The sequence below is a fragment of the Sus scrofa genome, chromosome 10 (genome assembly GCF_054392235.1).
Source record: "Sus scrofa isolate SSC_HxYL_T2T_F1_AM1 chromosome 10, Sscrofa_HxYL_maternal_Yorkshire_Landrace_v2.0, whole genome shotgun sequence".
NCBI classification, from domain to species: Eukaryota; Metazoa; Chordata; class Mammalia; order Artiodactyla; family Suidae; genus Sus; species Sus scrofa.
The window spans coordinates 75,186,721-75,208,265 of record NC_139392.1 but is presented as its reverse complement, the minus strand read 5'-3'; the positions used below and the strand labels follow the sequence as shown (position 1 = coordinate 75,208,265).

General features: G+C 43.1%; 1 protein-coding gene across 10 annotated transcripts in view; it reads left to right on the top strand.

Annotated features, from left to right (window-relative positions):
• The first annotated feature begins 2,986 nt into the window (after positions 1-2,986).
• Positions 2,987-21,545, top strand: part of MCM10 (minichromosome maintenance 10 replication initiation factor) — a 43,204-nt gene continuing 24,645 nt past the window's right edge. For 4 of the 10 annotated variants that reach the window (XR_014817948.1, XR_014817950.1, XR_014817949.1 and 1 more), the window contains exons 1-9: positions 2,987-3,033; positions 5,096-5,181; positions 9,850-10,191; positions 11,185-11,289; positions 11,435-11,572; positions 13,338-13,509; positions 17,190-17,355; positions 19,435-19,602; positions 21,044-21,160. Coding sequence is in view for 4 of the 10 variants with exons in the window: in XM_021064867.2 (XP_020920526.1) it covers positions 5,175-5,181; positions 9,850-10,191; positions 11,185-11,289; positions 11,435-11,572; positions 13,338-13,509; positions 17,190-17,355; positions 19,435-19,602; positions 21,044-21,160 (1,215 nt within the window). In the remaining 6 variants the exon portion in view is untranslated. Of the gene's footprint in view, positions 3,169-5,095; positions 5,182-9,849; positions 10,192-11,184; positions 11,290-11,431; positions 11,573-13,337; positions 13,510-17,189; positions 17,356-19,434; positions 19,603-21,043; positions 21,161-21,545 lie in introns of all 10 variants that reach the window. The other 6 variants (XR_014817946.1, XR_014817947.1, XM_021064865.2 and 3 more) reach the window with 3 other exon arrangements.

The window sequence follows — 21,545 nt, the reverse complement described above, 5'->3', positions numbered from 1 at the left end:
GAACCTTAATGTAAACTATAGATTTAAATTAATAATAATGTATCAATATTAGCTCATCGATTTTAACAAAAAGTCCCATACTAATGCAAGATATTAATAATAGGGGAAATTGTGTGTGAAAGGGTCTATATGGGAACTCCATTCTTCCCATTCAGTTTTTTTGTAATCCTAAAATCCTCTAAAAAATATTCTTTTCTTTAAAAATGAAAAAAAAACTTTGAACTCTGTATAAGATTATTTAAATATGAAAATATAAAAATGTATGGATCATAAAATCATGATTCTGATGAAGAATGGCTCACAATTCCACTTGATCCATAATGAAAGGGCTAAGCTGGAACTGCTTTCAATGAGATACTAAATTTATTATGCCATCATTAATTCAAGGGAAGAAAGCCAATATAACAGCTCACTGCAGCTTTTCAGTGTTAACAGGAACCAAGTATATGGACCAATATACAAATGTCTTAGGACAACAAATTAGTAGAATTGTTAGTTGGACAAATTCAAGTTTGGGATAAAACTCTTGAGAGTCCTGCAATACAGCACAGGAGATGTGAAGGCAGATGTAAATAGACATCTACAGGGAGTGGTGGGGGTGCTGTAGAAATTGGCTGTTATTCCCAGGAAAAGGGCTGATTTTCTGATTTTGAATAGCATCGCTTCCTGCTGGGCCTAAGGGTGGAAGCATTGATTTAATTATCCAGTCCATTAGCCCTGTCAACATGTTCCACAATCTCTACTTTAGAGGACTCACCAAACCTACACTTGAAGCTCTAATATGTTCTCTTGCCTTTGGTCATAAATTGAAAGGTAACTGGAGTTCTCTGGTGGCCTAGCAGGTTAAGGATCTGGCATTGTCACTGTTGTGTGCCATGGGTTCAGTCCCTGGCCCGGGAACTTCCACATGCTACAGGCACAGCTGAAAAAAAAAAAAAAAAAGTAAATGTACAGAAAAAGTTTAAAATAAAGTAATAGTCCATGCAGGTTCAATCCCTGGCCTTGCTCATTGGGTTAAGGATCCGGTGTTGTCATGAGCTGTGGTGTAGGTTGCTGACCCAGCCCAATCTGGTGGTGGTGTGGCTGTGGTGTAGGCTGGCAGCTGTAGCTCTGATTTGACCCCTAGCCTGGGAACTTCCATATGCCTCGGATGTGGCCCTAAAAAGCAAAAAAAAAAAAAAAGTCTAAAGGTAGCTCCTGAAATCTGCACCATCACCTTAGGCTGATCTTGTCATTTCTACCTTGTCTAAAGCCAGCTCCTCCTCTATAATTCTACTAGTGTCTCAGCTACTGCCACCTTAGCCATTGTCCTCTCCTTTTCCTACCAAAGGTAATTTTTCTTTGGTCACTTAGCACAATAGATAGGTTTCCCACATAATGTTTCCCATTTGTCCTTTCCCCTCAACTCTTTTAACAGTCTGGGACTATCACCATCTTCTCTCAAGCTTCTTCGACTCCAGTTTCTGGTATATCTAGTTCCTGAGCACTTACCTTTTTAACTGTCCTAAGCAATGCCTTTGAAAGAATATAAGTTAATACACATTTAATACTTACATGTGTTGGGCATACTCTGCACATATTCAAGTTTTTCTCATGAATCCTCAAAATATCCTATGAAATCACTACAACTATCCTTGTTTTGCAGATAAGTTGAGGCTCAGAGAGGTTAAGTAACTTAGCAGAAGTTGCACAGTTCATATGTGACAGTTAAAAATCTTAACATAGTGTAAGCACCTAGCTGCACCTTCCTTTCCCACTTGCTCAAACATGATCTTTTTACTGCTTACAGAATAAAATATTTATCTGCCACATAATTTGCTTTACCTGCTTTTTTAAAATTTTTATTTTAACATTTGCTCCTCTTTTTACCTTCTCTCCAGCAAGACTGGTGCTCCTCAGTAGTCACCTTATGTTATCTTTTATGCATGTCACATCTCCAAAATTAGACCTAATAAATTTCTAGAACATGGACCTCCTCTTTGTCCAACCTTGTGCACCTGAGGCACGAAGTGATTATGGTCAATAACTCACTTGATCTTTCCTAAAATCCTCCAATCCAGGTATTGCTATTATCAGCACTTTACAGATGAAGAAATCGAGCCCCCCAAAGCTGACTTGTTAAGGAGTAAATACTCTGTTCGATTTTTTCTTTCTTAAGCATTTACTGTGTGCCAGGCACCAGCACCAAGAGAGAAGACAGAGGAAGGGGAAGATGAAAAGACACGGTTTCTTTGTCTCCAGATGCTGATATTTTGGTGGGAAGAAGCAGCAGTCATTCCCAACTCCGACGAATTCTCAAAGTCTATGGACCACGGACTCCTCTGGAAACGATGGTTTCTACTGTGCCAAAGAATGTCATCCAGCCTTTCCTTCTCATTTTATAGACGGTGAAGATGTTAGTGCCCAAGGTCAATCAGAGGCAAAAGGAGACCAGATTTCTGGTTTTGACTCCCAACTATTTCAATTGAACACTGGGCTATAAACTAATCTACTAAGTAAAATAGTCAACCGGCTTGTTCAGATCTCTACACAATTGGTCCAGCCGCGGGAACTCTGTGAGGACAGGGGTAGGTTTGTAATGGGTTCTGTGGTTTGGGCGTCAGCATACAGAGTTGTTCGCATCAAGCGTTACCAGCTACCTCACAGGAAGAGAAAGAGAGGATCAGAACCACATGACACACTCAGTTCCGGAAAGTGTCAGGAACTGACACCTGTGAAAATACCGTACGGGGATATTTCAACTTCCTGGCGCCAGCAAGGACGCAGGAACACTCACCTGAAGAAGCCCAGTGCCGCACCGACCGGAAGTTCCTTTGCCCCCAACAAAGAGGGCGCCGGTCACATGAGCCAATCAGATTGCTGTACGTAAGGCGCCACCCCCCTCCATCCCCACCCTGTCGTTTCCGCCCAGTTCTCTGAAGTAGCCAATCAGTACAGCTCTGAGCTTGGCGTGCGTCTGACGTCAGAGGCGGGGCGGTGGCTAGTTGGAATTTTGGCGGGTCTGGTTGTAGAAAGGGAAGAGTGCGGAGCCTGGTAAGAAGCTGGCGTCCATAGGTTGAGGGGCGGGTTGAAGGGTTCGCCACGCGCCTCAGTAGGAGAGTTTAGCAAGCTCCGAAGGCGGAAGGCCCGGAGTCTTAGGGGCGCCCAGGTGGGCGAGACTGGAATTGGGTAAGCGCGGGGGCGGCCTGGGCAGAGCGCGGGGCTGGCGCGGGCTGGGAGGCGCAGTGGGCGCTGGGTTTGGAGCCGCGAAAAATGAGGGGGTTGGGGGATTGCGTGGACTTGCGAAATGCATCTTGAGGTACAGGCGTCCGGCCGCCATGCTGTTTAAGGGTCCAATTTTTCTTTTTTAGAGGCAACCTTTTAAACTCTTGCTAAATGCGTGGCGGTTGGGCTTTCTCTTATTCACTCGTTCATTTGCTTAATTGATGATTTGCTAACAGTTAATGAATGCGTGCCATGTGCAGCGCTACAAATACCCATTACTTCTTAAAGAAGATAACAGCTAACAAACAGCTAACAAACAGTGGAATTGTAGGATGAGGGGAGAGGATGTCAGGGGCCTGGTCAGATAGGGTGGCCTGGAAAAGCTGAGAAAAATTGATAGTTAAGCAGAGCTTGAGGGATGAGAAGTTGCTGGAGGAGAGCTTTGCAAAGAACCTGAGGTCTGAAAGCACCGCTGAGTTGGAGAAATTGAAAGCAGACTAATCTGGGTGGAATGTCTTTTGGGACATGGGTAGAGTTGGGGGAATGACCCCTGGAAAAAATGAGGAAGTAGAACTAGGCAGGAGAGAGCCTATCCATTGCCTCATAGGCTCCGTAAATTTTCTTTTCAGGGCAGTGGGAAAATCGTTAAAGAAATCATATGAAGGGACTACCACGATCTGGCTTATGTTCCTTAAAGATTGCTAAGGAAAGAAAAAATTAACTGTAGATGTTGTATAGAGGATAGATTACAGAGGGGCAGAGAGACCAATACAGGTAGTTAATACAGTAGTCTAGGCAAAAGATTGATGGTGGCTTGGGCTAGGCTTTTGGCAGTGAAAGTGGGGAGAAGTAGGAGATGTGAGCAATATTTTGGAGATAGAACCCATAACATGTCATATGGGCCTAGATGTGAGGTGAGGAACAGTGCATGGGTTTGTCTGGTGGGAAAAGGGATTAGTTATAGAAATGAACAAGACAGTCTACTCCTACCAAACCCTCAAGAAGCTCACAATCCAGCAGAATCCCTAGTAGACAGCACAGCTCAGGGCACATGAGGGGTCCGTGGAAATATTTGTTGAATAAGTGAAAAGAAAGCACCATAATTAACACTTGATAGTGGACTTACCAAGGACACACACACACGTCTTTTTAGGGCTGCGCCTGTGGTATATGGAAGTTCCCAGGCTAGGAGTTGAATCCGAGCTGCTGGCCTACACCACAACCACAGCCAATGCCAGATCCGAGCCACATCTGCAACCTACACCACAGCTCATGGCAGTGCCAGATCCTTATCCCACTGAATGAGGCCAGGGATTGAACCTAAATCTTCATGGATACCAGTCAGATTCATTTCCACTGAGCCATGGCGGGAACTCCCTCTTGCAGTTTTAAAAGTCATTTTAAATGAAAAAAGGAAAGTGCACAGAATAATATGAATTCGTCCTAATTAGCTATGCCAACTGTTTGCTTTGCTAACTAGTTTGAATTGAAAACTTGATGTGGTCAGGTTGCAACTAAGTAGAATCACACAGTAAGCTCTTAGGGATAATGTAGACATCAAATGTGTTACAGGAAATAAAACGGATTATAGTCCTCCTGTTTAGACCCTACTGTTTACCAGCTTTCATAATACACAGTTTGTTCACAGTTTGTCTCACCTGTGTAATCTATTATTGTACATGAGATACATGCCATGTACCTCAAGTTTCTCTAACCATGGAGATGAGAAAAAGGGACTGCTTCCATATTAGGCGGGGAGAAGGAGTTGCCAGTGGGGTGAAAAACTGAGAGCCTGGCTGAATTCTGACCCTAAGCCTCTAGAATTTGTAGTATTCTGGTTTTGTTGGATACTCGATGTGAGAGAATAATTTCTTATGTTGATTTCACACAGACAAGAGTCGGCATCACTGCCATCACCTGGCACCTGGTCCTCCTTCATAGGTCTCCGTCTCCACTGTTCTCTTGACAGCATGGATGGTAAGTCCTGACCGTTTTCTCCATTTCTCTTTGTTTCATGGAAAACCACTCTTTTGTCCGTGGGCTTATTGTTATGTATTCCACCTATAAAATGGTGAAAAGAGCTACCCTGGTCTCAAATAATTGTCTGAGCGGTTCCAAAGAAATCTCACTTCAGTCAAAGACTGTTATTTGTTTTAATCAGGTGAGATTTCTCCTCCTGACACCAGTGATGGTCTTTCATAATTGGGGAGTTCTTGCTGTGGCTCAGCAGGTTAAGAACCCGACTAATATCCATGAAGATCCATCCCTGGCCCCACTCTATAGGTTAGGGATCTGTCATTGCTGTGAGTTGTGGTGTAGGTTGCAGATGCAGCTCAGATCTGGCATTGCTACGTCTGTGCTGTAGGCTGGCAACTACAGCTCCAATTCAGTCCCTAGCCTGGGAACTTGCATGTGCCATAAGTGGGGCCATAAAAAAAAACTTTTTCAAGTTCCCATTGTGGCAGAGCAGAAACAAATCTGACTAGGAACCATGGGTTAAAGATCGGGCATTGCCATGAGCTGTAGTGTAGATTGCAGACTTGGTTTGGATCTAGCGTTGCCATGGCTGTGGCGTAGGCTGGCAGCTGCGGCTCCAATTCGACCCCTAGCCTGGGAACTTCTATATCACATGCCGCACATGCTTTTTAGGTACAGCCCTAAAAAGAAAAGAAGGGAAAAAAAAAAAGAAAAAAAGACAACTGGCATTTACTTCCAGTGTTCCAAGCACTGCTCTGAGATCTTAGGTATATAGCAGACCTTCCATATTTGAGGTTTCTGCATCTGCAGATTCAACTGACTGGATAGAAAATATTCAAGAGAAAAAAAATTCCAGAAAGTTTCAAAAAGCAAAACTGGCAACTATTTACATAACATTTGTGTTGAATTAAGTATTATAAGTGATCTAGGGATGGTTTAAAGTGTATGGGAGGTTGTGGGTAGATATATGCAAATACTATGCCATTTTATGTAAGGGACTTGAGCATCTGTGCATTTTGGTATCTATGTGGATTCCTGGAACAAATGCTGTTGGATACCAAGGACAATTGTATTAACTGATTTTATCCTCACCACAACCGTGTTTTATACACAGGAAAACAGATGTTAGATAACTTGTCACGGGTGAAACTGAGAGGCAGTCTGACATCAGAGTTCACTTTTGATATTGAAATTTCTTGAGGTGGTTTAAGTCTAGCTATGACTTAAATTCTTGGTCTTTTGAGATTTCGTTCATTTTACTGGGATGTGGGCAAAATATTCACCTAGTAAAGCTATTGTCACTCTAATTAGCAGAGCTTAGCCTGAGAGCAGCACAGAAATGATTGTGCTGCCTGGGAAGAGACCCTAATGTGTAAAATGCATTATTTTTCTGGTTGTGTAATTTTACTTTATAATTTTTTATTTATTTTTTTGCTTTTTAGGGCCACACCCATGGCATATGGATGTTCCCAGGCTAGGGGTCAAATTGGAGCTACAGCTGCTAGCCTACACCACAGCCACAGCCACGTGGGATCCGAGCCTTGTCTGCTTGTCTGTGACCTACACCACAGCTCATGGCAATGACGGACCCCCGACCCACTGAATGAGGCCAAGGATTGAACTTGCATCCTCATAATTACTAGTCAGATTTGTTTCTGCTTCACCATCTTGGGAACTCCTGGTTGTGTAATTTTTTTTTTGTCTTTTTGCTATTTCTTTGGGCCACTCCCGCGGCATATGGAGGTTCCCAGGCTAGGGGTCGAATCGGAGCTGTAGCCACTGGCCTACGCCAGAGCCACAGCAACGCAGGATCCGAGCCGCGTCTGCAACCTACACCACAGCTCACGGCAATGCCAGATCCTTAACCCACTGAGCAAGGGCAGGGATGGAACCCGCAACCTCATGGTTCCTAGTCTGATTCATTAACCACTGCGCCACGACGGGAACTCCTGGTTGTGTAATTTTAAAGCCCAAGTGTATTACACTTTGCCCTTAAAAAAAATAGAACCAAATGTTAAAAATCATCACACTGATAATATGTGAAACTAATTGCACCTTTGTTGTAATGATAGTTTTCTGTTCCCTAAAATCACCAAATTTTGATGTAATACAAAGCATGATTTGTGGCTAGTCAGGAAAATAAGTGGTGAATGGGTCTGTATTCTCTAAGAAATTACTATATCTAATAAAAATCTCATTTGGTTGCCGTGGCTTCACAGTTTGGTCCAGTATAGACAAAATCAAAAAGTTTACTGGTGCACAGTGAGTGCTGCTGAACAACATCCCTGCTTACATGCTAGTAGAGAGTGCAAGCAAATCCGAAACAAATAAGTAGGAAAATCTCAGGTGGTTGGTAAGATGGGAGACACTGGAATGAGTTTGGATGCTGAGGGGAATGTGCCCGAAGACAGGGAAGAATGAGTGATGTGGGGGAGAGAGCTGGTGACTGTCAGCTGAAGTCTTTGAGAAGCTGAGAGGAAGGGGAGCCAGTGTATAAATGGTGGAATTGGCCAGAAATAGGACTCGACTCTTTATCCACTGTTGCCGGAGGAAAAGCGGAGATATACATGTTCAGGTTGGGTAGTGAAAGATGATGAAGTCTGATTGCTTCTACTTTTTTTTTTTTTTTCCCTGTAAAATATGAGGCAAGATCATCTAAGAGTAAAGAGGGAGGAGAAGGCCCCAGAGGTTGGAGGAGAGACAGTATGAAGGAGTTCAAGAACAGGAAAGCAAGGGTGTCAGGGAAGTGTGGGCGCTTTTAAGCAGTGTTGACTGCCACTTTGTTATTGGGGGGTGTACATTTAGAGCTAAACCAGTCAGGGTGGTGGGTCTTTGTCCAGGCAAGTTTACCAGCAGGGGGATAGGCATGGAGGTGTTGGCCTGTTGGATTTCATCAGGGTTACAGGACAGGAGGGCAGGAGAGAGAAGTAAGGCAGTTAAGAGGCGTTAGAAGACGGTGATTCTAATGAGGGAACACGGATCCAAAGTGAGGACGTGAGAGATGGGGGGTGAGGGATGGTAAAAACCTTACGGGGGGGGGTCAATGGAAGGGCAGGAAATGCTGGGTAGGAATACTAGAGTGAGTTGGTGAAGGATCAGGGGCAGGGATCAAAGTGGGATGCTTGAAATCAAGATCTCAGAGGTAGGTTGTGCCTTTGCTGTGATGAAAGGGAGTGACCTCGGGAGTAAGTGGCTAAGATGAGAGGGGAGGACTTGACCTTGAAGGTGAGGTCAAGAAACCAAGAGACCAAGGCGTTGGCTGGTCCCTGAATGCGTGTTGTAGAGACTGAGAATGGAGACGGCAGTAGTGTTGGAGGGAAACCTGGGGGCATCCAAAGGGAAATCTGGCAGGGACAGCAGCTGGGAGGGGATCTTAATGAAAAAAATCTGTGCTTATTAACTGTGGCTGAAAGAAAGGTACGTGGTTCCAAAGTGAACAGAGATAAGCAAAGAAGACCTGAGGGCCCTGTAGTTGATTGTCAGGTATCTATGGCATGCCTTGTGCATGCTGGACACTTCTTGCATTTGCAGAGTGGGCTGTGGAAGGTTAATGAACTTCTAGTCAAGAAGGTTGCAGGACAGCCAGATTTCTGGTTTAAGAGCCACTGAGGATATAGGGAGACTACCTGATGGTAGATTTTTTTTGGTTTCAGAGAGCAGATCCCAGGAATTTGGAGCAAGGAGGGTGGAGGATGGAGACAGTGTAACATGGAGAAGACAGATGGTTTGGGGTGGTGACCCAGATAAACTGGGATGGGAGGCATCATGGGATCAGCCTTCATTCTCTCAGGGAAAGATGGGCTCAAGGCAAGAGCTTGAAGTCACTAGGCACCCTTTCTCGCCGTAGCTCCCTGGGGGTGTGGGCCAAGGCCTCTTCTGGGTGTGCTCTCTATGTCATCTTGGAACAGGAGAGAGGAGGGCCCCTTGGCTCCTTTTCAAGGATGCGGTGGTCTCACCTGGAGCTGAGGGGCCAGGTGGCCTCTTCTCTTTTCCTGTAGTCTGCAGTCTTGGGAGTCTTTGTTGGCTGGTAAGCAATTTAGACTAATCCTTATGCAGCCCCTGACTTTAAGCCTTAGATTGTTTCATCAGATTCTAGGCCTTGAGTTTAGCTATTGGCTCATTTCCTTCTGGTAAGGGAGTGTAAAGTGATGAAAAGGATATTGGCTTACTGGTCTTGAGATCTCCATCCTAACCCAGGTTCCTTTGCCAACCTGTTTCACCACGTGATCCTGAACAGACCCTTAACCTCTCTAGACTTCAGCCCTGTCTTTCTGAGGAGAGGTTGCATCACGTATCCTTAATGTTTTTCCTTTAAAATGCCTCTGATTTTGTAAAGGAATCATACCCAGATGGGGGGAGAGGGGAGCAAACAGGAGTTCCCTGGTGGCTCAGTAGGTTAAGGATCCTTTGCCACTGCTGTGGCATAGGTTCGATCTCTGGCCTGGAAACTTCCACATGCTGCAAACGCAGCAAAAAAAAAAAAAAAAGAAAAGAAACAAAATAAACAGATAAATCAAGAAAGAGGAACTCTAACTGTCCCATTCTCTACCTTGGAAATGCCCATCAGAACAGTGAGTCTTATGAATATTGGATATTGTAACTCTGCTTGTCAATGGCTGTTTTTCATAGGTAGCCTTCCTTTTTTCCTTTTTCTTCTTTTTGCCCCAGGGGAGGAAGATGATTTGTCTCTGCTGACTGCACTGTTGGAGGAGAATGAGTCGGCCTTGAATTGTAATTCAGAAGTGAGTCAGCCCTTGACCCAGGAAGATGGTGAACCTGACGAATTTGATGAGCTTTTTGATGCTGATGGTGATGGTGAATCCTACACAGAGGAGACTTCTGAGGGAGAAGTGGAAAAGGCGGAAGACCAAAAGGAGAATTTGGATGCTCTCTTTGGAGACATGGGAGACTTAACTGATGAGGAAGAAGTTCCTACATTGCAGTCAGCTAAAAATGGGGTCCTTCCTGCTCCTGCTCCCCGTCAAGGGAAAAGTAATCAGGAGTTGCAAGGTGCCTTAATCACTAGCTTTCTCTAATTTCTTTATGATAGACCAGATGAAAACTACCTGTCTGAAAGCTTTCCTCTAAGTGGCTGCTGAGTCAGGGGTAGAGATAAATGCCTTTGCCAAAAAAAGCTGTATGAGTGGAACAAGCATTTGAAGTCTGCTTTTGAACTACAGAGGCCCACTTATATCCATACCAACTGCTATGATTGATTCTTTGCAGAATGGCTCCAGTAGTCCTCATACTTATTACAGAAACATAATAGTTTGGGGTTTTTATGCACATGAGCCAGGGATAAGAATACAAAGCGGCATATGGAGGTTCCTAGGCTAGGGGTCCATTCGGAGCTGCAGCTGCCAGCCTACCCCGCAGCCGCAGCAATGTGAGATCTGAGCTGCCTCTGTGACCTACACTGCTGCTCATGGCAATGTTGGATCCTTAACCCACTGAGCAAGGCCAGGGATTGAACCCGCGTCCTCACAGATACTAGTAAGTTCGTTACTGCTGAGCCACGATTGGAACTCCAGAGCAGAAGACCATTTCTAAACAGACACATTGAGAAGTGCCCTTTTCTTATTCCTGGTATCTTCTCTTACATATTTTTAAATTACATACAACAAAATTCCGTTTCAGTCAACTGGCTGTTTCTTCTAATACAAGAGTCAGCATTCATTGTATAAATTATGATCCTCAGTTTTTGAAATAAATGTGATCATCTCTTGACTCCTAAAAACTTTTCAACCATGGCTGTATATCTGTGGTATTCTGTCATAATGAGCTTTGGTATTAGAGGTTTGATGACTGGAAATAGCAAGTTTATTTCTCTGAGGGGACCTCTTTAAAGGGCAAAAGTTAACTACGAGTTCTTGGTATGTGATTATATTATGGGTCCCAAGGTTGTAGGGGTGATGGAAAGACATCAAAAACCTTTCAGCATTTTTGTTGTGTGTAATATTTCCTCTAGTCTGGTTCTTAAATCAGTATATGTGTCTTTCCCAGACGAGTTAAAGAAGTTGCAAGAACAAATGAAGTCCTTACAAGAACAGCTAAAACTAGCAACAATTAAACAGCCTGCTAGTCCAGCTCGTCTGCATAAATCCCCAGGTAATCACACTAATTCTAGAAATAGTATGCATTTTCTATTATGAAGTAATTATAACATTACTTATGTATCCAACTCCTGGTAAAACAGCTTTTGAGTCCCTTTCTAAATTTTCTTTACTAATTTCTTTCACTATTATTGAAGTAGATAAGACTTCACGTCCCCCTCTTAAGGAGAAGAAAGTTCAGAGAATTCAAGAGTCGGCGTGCTTTTCTGCAGATCTTGACGTCCCAACTCTGCCAAAACCCAAGCGAGTGGCTCGGACACCAAAGGTTTCACCTGCAGGTATAGTACTTGAGGCCCTCCTGGTTTCTTACTGCTTGAGTTCTGTTTAAAACACATATTGGGGAATTCCTGTTGTGGCTCAGCAATAATGAACCCAACTAGTGTCCATGAGGATGTGGGTTCCATCCCGTGGCCTTGCTTAGTGGGCTAAGGATCCAGCATTGCCATGAGCTATGGTGTAGTGGTGTAGGACACAGACACGGCTCAGATCCCATGTTACTGTGGCTGTGGTGTAGGCCAGCAGCTGCAGCTCCAATTTGACCCCTTGCCTGGGAACTTCCATGTACCAAAAGTACAGCCCTAAAAAAGCAAAGAGAATTAAAAACTACAACACATTTTGACTCTGTCTTATCTGCCTATTGAGAAAAGTAAGTTTTTTGGGAATGAGAACCATATGCAGTATTCTGTAATCTTTCTCTACATCTCCAAATGCTTAGAAAATCCTTAGGTAGTAAGTAGGTGTTTAACTAAATGCTTAGTGGATTCAGTTTCTTTTTAAGTCTTGTAGTTGTACGTAACCACTGGGTTGAGTTCTTCTACTAGCAGTCTAGAGATTTACTCTTCAGGCTGTGAGATAAAGGCACAGATTCCCTTATAAAATGGTCAGGTTTTATTTTTGACCTTTTGACTACCATTGGCATGTGACACAATAGGACAGAATAGGTGCAGGCTCTCAGTGTATTTATTTGACAACAAATTATGTATTTTGTGTATCCACTGATAAATGGTGTTTATCCCCTTAGAACCTTTGATATTACTAAGGTGTTTCATCAGGCAGTGTCCAAAGTTGAGTTTTGAGAGGATGGGTCAAGTGCATGATTTCTGGAGATTCTAAAGTTCTAGAGTTGCACTAGCCCCTGGCTTGGGAGCAGTGATCCAGAGTGGCTTTGAAGGTAAACAATGATCTTATTTAAGAGAGAGCGATATATACCCAAGCTTTCTGACCTTCAGGAGAATTATCAAATGCTTCTAAAATATGAAAAGTAATCACATCAGTAGAATAGTCTAGCCCCCTTAACTCCCTCCTACCCCACAAATAAAATGGATTGGATTGAAATGAAATTAAATGAAACAAGAAAACAAAGGGAAGCTAAGTTTGATCTGTGCAGAAATTCCCACTAATGCGTTTTTTCTTTTTATGGCCTCACCTGCGGCAATGTGGAAGTTCCTGGGCTAGGGGTCAAATTGGAGCTGCATCTGTAAGGCCTTTGCTGCAAACTGTGCCAATGCCAGATCCTTAACCCACTGATGGAGGCCAGGGATCGAACCTGCATCCTCACAGAGACTGTGTCAGGTCCTTAACCTGTTGGGCCACAATGGGAACTCTCAACTAAATGATTTCTAAAGGAAGGCTCTTACTTCCTTAAGGAATCAACCCCAGGTCTTTGTATGTGGTGAATACTCAAAAAATGGCATAGCACAGAGGAACAGTGTTTGAGAGCAGCACTGATATAGCAGCCACTAGCCGCATGTGACTGTTTAAATTAAATTAAATTAGACATTCATTTCCTTGGAACGCTATTCATTGTCAGTGTCCCCATGTGGTTGGTGGCTACCACAGTGGAAAGCACCAGTGTGAAATATTTCCATATGCAGAAAGTCCTTTTGGACAGAGCTTTGAGCGTAGAGCAGAAATGATCCTCTCGGCTTCCTTTGGTCTCTCAAGATTTGGTTGTTGCATGTGTTGATTAAAAAAGAAACAATTCCATAAAAAATTGTTAGTTATCAGTGTTGTTTTCTTCTTAAATTTATGTTAATTTTCTAGAGCCCAAAAGCCCATCTTCAAGGATGACAAGTATACCCTCCCAGCCGCTCCGAACAACTCCTGGGAACACTCCTGGTGGGGTGACTAGAGATCAGAGTGCAGGGACCCCCAGGAGCTCTGGGGAAACAGCTCCGACAGTCTCTGTGGAAACCTTCTCCGGCCTGAGGCTCAGGTCAGTAACCGTAACCCCCCTACACACTCTCTTTGGATGCCCATTACATGGCTCATCCTCCTTCCTCGGGACTGAGCCTTCCAGAAATAAGTGTATTTACACTGCAGGTCCACATTAGACCACCAGCTCTTGAACTTGACAAAACTTGGCTCTCAGCACTGGGTTTGTTTGACTCAGTATATTTGCCTGTGAAATTAAGGAAGACTTTCTCTTGCTTATATAAAGAATCAATGATATATGTTCATAAAGAAATGAATAAATAATAATACTGTATTTACTATTAAAAATTTTTTTTTTAGGACTGCACCCACAGCATATGCAAGTTCCCAGGCTAGGGGTGGAATCAGAGCTGTAGCTGCCGACCTACACCACAGCCAGAGCAACGCTGGATCCTTAACCCACTGAGCAAGGCCAGGGATCAAACCTGAGTCCTCATGGATACTAGGGTTCGTTACCACTGAGCCACAATGGGAACTCCTGATACTGTATTTAATCAGAAACTGGGAGTTCCTGTCATGGCTTAGGGGTTAATGAATCTGACTAGCATCTGTGAGGACATGTGTTTGATCCCTGGCCTCAATTAGTGGGTTAAGCATCTGACATTGCTCTGGCTGTGGCGTAGGCCTGCAGCTATAGCTCTGATTGGACCCCTAGCCTGGGAACCTTCTTATGCCTTGGGTGCGGCCCTAAAAAGCCAAAAGAAAGAAAGAAACTGGCAAAAACAGTAATAGAGACTGTTTATTTATTTATTTTTTTAGAACCGCACCCACTTCATATGGAGGTTCCCAGACTAGGGGTCTAATTGGAGCTATAGCTGCCGGCCTACACCACAGCCACAGCAATGCAGGATCCAAGCTGCGTCTGCAACCTAAACCATAGCTCACAGCAACACCGGATCCTTAACCCACTGAGGGAGGCCAGGGATTGAACCCTTATCCTCATGGTTCCTAGTCAGATTCGTTTCTGCTGCACCACGACAGGAACTCTGAGACTTTTTAAATACCTAAAGGTATATGCAGTTTAATCAGGATAGTGTCTTATAATTGATGTTAAAAGAAATAACTGTGCTCTTTTTCTTCATGATAACTTTTAAGGCCATTTTATATTCTTTGCGTCTGGTAGGTGGAGAAATTAAGATACTCAGTTAAAATAGGAATAAATCCCAGGATCAGTTTAGGGAAAAGCCTGGACTTGTAAATCTTCTGTGCTCTGCATCACTGCTGCCTTGCATCTCCGTTATTACTGCTCTTGAAGCCCTGGGCACAGCAGTAATCTGAAACCAGATGGCCTTTTGTAACTTCCATCTAAGTCGCCAAGTGCAGCCCCTCTAGAACACCTGAACCTTGTCCATCAAACTGAAACTGCTGAGCTCTTAAATTGTATATTAGTAAGAAGGGGAAAAACAAATGACTCCCGACACACAGTATAAATTTATTCTCCAAAATTGGGGGGCAGGGTGGTGCTGGGTGGGAATCAGTATCTTGATAACATTTCAGACAGTCTCAGGGATGGAATATAGTAAAAGCTCATTGAGGGAGCTTCAGGGTTCTTGTTCAAGGTAAACATGACCTTCCTGAGCTGGTGCTGCCTTTCCCAGTTGAAATCACTGTGGATAATGAAAGATGTTGCTGCTGTGAGTGTGCTGTTCATTTGCACTGAAGTCGAGGGAGTTGAAACTACTCAGACGAAGCTTCTGAGCAGCCTCCAAATTGAGGTTGTGGAATTGAGTCTCTCATTATTCTTCCTGAATCTTCGGAAGGATCGTTGCTTGATAGTAACGTGCTAACTCGGAGAAATCAGGCAGGGAAAGGATTTCTCCACCCACATCAGTGTTTCCCTCCTGAATATTCTTCATTGTTCAGAGGTAGCTCTTGGGCGTGTCTGTTCCAGAAGACTTCTGACAGAGTCAAAGGCATGTTTTTCTCCTGACTCTTTTTGCTTGTCCTCGAATGTGTAATATGATCACACAGGGAACAGATAAGAGTATTCTACCAGGGAAAAACAGTTTGTGAATTCAGGAGTTTTTGGCCTGTCATTAGGAACAAGAATATATTAATTGAAGCTAGATTCAAAGCTTTTATTTGTTATGTGAAAACACTGGCTTAAAAAAAATCTAATTAGAAGTCATAGAACCTGTGAGCTTCTTATAGAATTGATGGAATTGAAATATTTACAGCAATTCACGATTTTGTATTAAAGTTAAGAGGTTTTTGTTTTTTTTTTTTTTTTCTTCTTTTCACTTTTTGGGCTTTTTAGGGCCATATCTGTGGCATATGGAAATTCCTAGGCCAGGGGTCATATTGGAGCTATAGCTGCCGGTCTACGCCACAGCAGTGTGGGACTTGAGCTGTGTCTGCAACCTACACCTCAGGTCATGGCAACACTGCATCCTTAACCCACTGCGTGAGGCCAGGGATTGAACCCACATCCTTGTCAGGTTCGTTAGTGCTGAGCTACAACAAGAACTCCAAAGTCTAGAGATTTTTTGGAGTTTCCTGTCGTGGCTCAACAGTTAACAAACCTGACTAGTATCCATGAGGATGAGGGTTCGATCCCTGGTCTCTATCAGTCGGTTAAGGATCCAGCATGGCTGTGAGGTGTGGTGTAGGTCACAGACACGGCTCGGATCCTATGTTGCTGTGGCTGTGGTGTAGGCTGGCAGCTGTAGATCTTATGCGACTCCTAGCCTGAGAATCTCTCTATATGCTGCGGGTGCGGCCCTAAAAAAGACGAAAAAAAAAAAAAGAGAGATTTTTTTTTTAATTTAAATTTTTTTTTCCATTTTTGGCCACAGCATACAGAGTTCCCAGGCCAGGGATCAGATCCAAGCCACAGTTGGGGCTTATATATACCACAGCATTTAACACCAGATCCTTTAACCCACTATGCCAGGCCAGGGACCCATCCAACCTGCGTCCTGACACTCCAGAGACACTGCCAATCCTATTGCACTAAAGCAGGAAACTACAAGAGATTATTTTTAAAAGAATATTATAACTTTATATTGGAATTCATAAGAACTTAAAGAATTAGGGTTCCTATGTGGCTCAGTAGGTAAAGTACCCAGTATTGTTACTACAGTGGCCTCAATTGCTGCTGTGGCACTGGTTCAATCCCCTGCCCAGGAACTTCAGTATGCCAAAAAAAAAAGAAGAAAGAACTTAGGGTCTTTGTTTTCTATATAAGTCCCTATCTAGGTCCAAGGAAAAGCAAACCTTTTTTTTTTTTTTTTTTTTTGGTCTTTTTAGGGCTGCACCTGCGGCATATGGAGGTTCCCAGGCTAGGGAGCAAATTGGAGCTACAGCTGCTGGCCTACACCATAGCCATGGCAACACCAGATCCAAGCTAAGTCTGCAACCTACACCACAGCTCATGGCAATGCTGCATCCTTAACCCACTGTCTGGGGCCAGAGATCGAACCTGTGTCCTCATGGATGCTTATCAGTTTCGTTTCTGCTGAGCCATGATGGGAGCTCCAGCAAACTTTTTTTTTTTTTTAATTATCCTGGTTTCATCTGCTGTGAGAATGTGTACCTTGTCCATACTATGTAACTAAGCTTCTCTGAGAACAGGTGCTTCAGAAATTTCTGCCCATAACACCTCTTCTAACCAATCTGTTACCATGCCTGATAATCTCTTCTTACAATAATGACCTACCAATTGCTGGCTTCTTGACCCAGGAAGCCTCGAGTATCCTCCACAGAAATGAACAAGAAAATGACTGGCCGAAGACTGATCAGACTGTCTCAGCTCAAGGAAAAGATGGCAAGTGAGAAGCTGGAAGAAATAGACTGGGTGACATTTGGGGTTATTTTGAAGAAAGTCACTCCACAGAGTTCTAACAGCGTAAGCCATTTTATTGACTTCTCAGCTTTTTTTGTTACCCAGAGCCATCAGAATTTCACCTTGAAATAATTGCTAGTAAGTTCTCAAGTTGCCACACCATCATTGGGTTTGTAGCCGAGGTGGAGATAGGTAAGGAAAGCCCTATTTAAAGAAGATGTGGTTTTACAGGCTTCTTAAGCTTTTTATTGTCCACATCATTCTTAGTCACTTCACTTGTCTTTGTTTGAATGTGGGTGTGGTTGTATCTGTGATGCTCTCATCCCTCTTGTGGAAGAGGAGCAGGTCTTCAAAGGGACTGCGTTCACAGATCCTTTGCAGAGTCTTACTAGATATAAAATGTCAGTCTCAAAAGTCCTGAAATTGCTGACCTGTGCCAGTACAGTATGGTTTATTTAAATTGACAGATATTAAAAAAGATCTAACAAGTTTTATTTTATTTATCTTTTTTGGCTTTTTAGGGCTGCACCTGCGGCATATGGAAGTTCCTAGGCTAGGGGTTGAGTTGGAGCTGTAGCCGCCTGGCCTGCGCCACAGCCGCAGCAACTTGGGATCCGAGCCTTGTCTGTGACCTACACTACAGCTCAGGGCAACGCTGGATACCTGACCTACTGAGCAAGGCCAAAGATTGAATCCGAATCCTCATGAATACTAGTTGGATTTGTTTCCGCTGTGCCACAGTGGGAACTCCCAATCTAACAAGTTTTAAAATTGCAGTCGACTGAGGCATAACAGGAAAATTATTATTTCTAAGCCTTGTTCTCTGTTTAGCAGGAGGCTTGTGGTCTTAGAGTAACCCTTAAACTTTCTTTAAGGATCTCTGTTTCCTTGCCTATAAAATGAAGGAACTGGCCTTTGAAGTCTCTCCTAACTTTAAATTACTACAGTTAATCATCCTCAAAACTAATGTCATTCTCCATTTAGATCTTGGCCAGACTTAGACTGTTTTTATGAGCTCTGACACCAGGGATTGAGGTTTAGATTCTGAATCCTGCTCTAGCCCTGTTCTGTCTCTTGAACTGTGATCAAGTCTGGTTTTCATTTGATTAAGTTCTTTTTTTCTGCTTTTTAGGGCCGCACCTGTGGCATATGGAAGTTCCCAAGCTCTAATCAGAGCTGCAGCTGCCAGCCTACGCCACAGCCATAGCAACACCAGATCCGAGCCGTGTCTGCCACCTGCTGGACCACAGCTCATGGCAATGCCAGATCCTTAACCCACTGAGTGAGGCCAGGGATCAAACCTGCAAAACCTCATGGTTCCTAGTTGGATTGGTTTCCGATGCACCATGGTGGGAACTCCCTTGATTAAGTTCTTAGTTGTATCACCAGTGGCCATAATGACGTGGAAATAATAATGTGAAATTTATCTGAACTCCTGTAAGAGTTTCATATGCTGCAGGTGTGGCCCTAAAAAATTATAATTAATTGGTGGTAAATAATAGATTTACTACATTTATATCAGTAAGGTCTTGAATGATAGTGCCACCTTTCCTTGTTCTTTCATTTTTTTCTTTAATTTTTTTTTTTTTTTAGGGCCACACCCACAGCATATGGAAGTTCCCAGGCTAGGGGTCCCGTCGGAGCTGCAGCTGCCAGTCTATACCACCGCCACAGCAATAAAGGATCCAAGCCACATCTCCAACCTACACCACAACTCATGGCAATGCCAGATTTTTAACCCACTGAGCGAGGCCAGGGATCAAACCTACATCTTCACAGATACTGGTCTGATTCATTTTCATTGCACCATAACAGAAACTCCCACTTTCCTTGTTCTTTTAATGTTATATGTGCGCATGCCTGTGAAATCAGGAAAGCAGTGCTGTCCCATCGACCATTTAGATCTGAGAATTATAGACAAGTTTGCTATTGGTTTCTCTTTCTTCACCTTGATTTCTAAAACTAGAAAGGGTCATATCAAAACTGAGGAAAAGGATGAATTTATCATTAACAGACATTCTGATGATTATATATTCAAGGTGTGTAAACTTACATATTCTTCTTCAGGGGAACCCTTGAATCATATGTGGAGACAGTGTAACTAACTCATTGTTCAAAATTTATGAAAAATATTTCCTCCAGGGGAAAACATTTAGCATCTGGCGACTGAATGATCTTCGTGACCTGACACGGTATGTGTCGCTGTTCTTGTTTGGAGAGGTTCACAAAGAACTCTGGAAGACTGAGCAGGGCACCGTCATAGGGCTGCTCAACGCCAACCCCATGAAGCCCAAGGATGGTTCAGAGGAGGTAAGACTGGGTTTCCATGGCTAATTTTTTTTCTTTATTACTTAGCTGTGTTCTGTCAAAAACATTTATATTTTAAATATAATAAGTCCAGTTTTTATAGTCTTTTATCTCCATTGAACTGGTTTTTTGTTTGTTCATTCATCCCTCACTGCCAGTATTCTGAATTTCTCACTTCTTGAGTATTTTGCATTATATATTGCATTATATCTTTTCAGATTTGTTCCAGGATTCCTGGAGTTTTTTCAACTCTTGCGATCAGGTCCCCATAGATCTCCCATAAGTTTCCATGGTGGCATCAAGAAGCCAAGGTTTTATAGTTGAGGGAACTTTGTGCCATTCCTTAGTACAGCTATAATTGCAGCTTATGAATTTACTTTTTTTTTTTTGTCTTTTTAGGGCCACACTCATGGCATATGGAGGTTCCCAGGCTAGGGGTCGAATTGGAGCTGTAGCTTCCAGCCTATGCCAGAGCCACAGCAACACCAGATCTGAGCCGCATCTGCAACCTCCTATACCACAGCTCACAACAACGCGAGATCCTTAACCCACTGAGCGATCAACGGGAACTCTGCGAATTTACATTTTTAGTGTAAATTTTCATCTTTTCAAGCAGCATCTACTCAAGAGTTTGGGTAAATTGCACACCGACATACAGTATGAATAGCAACAACTTCTCCACCTGAGCCAGCAAGAAACTACTGCTTCTCTTTTAGACAGATTATATCAGCAGGAATGAGAAACAATTATTTCATTTTTTGCTTTCAGGAGAGAATGACAACACATCTTCATTTATTGGTTGGGAAGGTATTTGATTAAAGTAACAGAAAAACTTTACTGTAGTTTCCTTTTAACTGTCAATACTGAGTTTGTTTCTCTTACATAGTAAAAAAAGAAAAAAGAAAAAAAACAAAAACAGACATAGGCGGTGTGGTGATACCAGGGACAGTGTCCTTGAGTCTCTCAGCCTTTTCTTCTTGGTCACAAGATGTCTTTGAAGCTCTGGCCATCACATCTCCATTCAGGGCAAGAAGTGAGCAGCCTCTTTGCTCTGCTTTTGTCAGGAAAGCACAAGCTCTTATAGCTCCCTTTCCTGCCCACTCCTGCTTTATTGTCATTGGCTGGAGCAGTGGCAAATGACCATCACTGGTTCTAAAGAATGCTGGAAAAACTGGGAACTGGATTCATCACCCGAGGCTGAGCAGCAGAGATTCTGATAGCAGAGACGCAGGAGGGGATGGATAGTGGATGGAGAGCTAAATGTGTCTTCTCCACCTCCCATTTTTACAGCTGTCTGACAGAGCTTTGGCTTCAAACTCCTGTGCAGTGATAATAAGTGCAAAAAGCCTTCTCAGCTCTCACCAATTGTTGGTATATCCATTCGTGCTGATGAAAGACCATATCTTTGTCTGCTTTTAACTCCCACACTACCTCTTTTCTACAGGTGTGCTTATCTATTGATCATCCTCAAAAGGTCTTAATTATGGGGGAAGCTCTTGATCTGGGAACCTGTAAAGCGAAGAAGAAGAATGGAGAACCGTGTACACAAACTGTGAATTTGGTTAGTTTCAGCTTTGTTGGGGTGATTTTTGCTAAAGAAAGAAGAAACTAATATGAATAAATTATAGGTATTTTACCTATAATGACCTGTTTAAAATTGAGTTTCCTATAAAACAGGAAGCATCAAAGTGAGAAAATTGAATGCGTGCTTAGTAAGGGCCAGGTTAAAAAGCGGGGGGTGGGGACAGTATTTAACCTCTTAGAAAAGTAACCTATTATTGCTAGCTGACTAGGAGGTATAAGAAGACAGAACTTTAATTTGCCCTCAATTCTTTTTAGTGCCAGAGATCAAATACTAATGATGAAATACACTGAAACATTATTTAAACTCCATTTTATCTTTTCTTAGAGGTTTCTTTTAAATATATACGTAGAGATGGATTTCA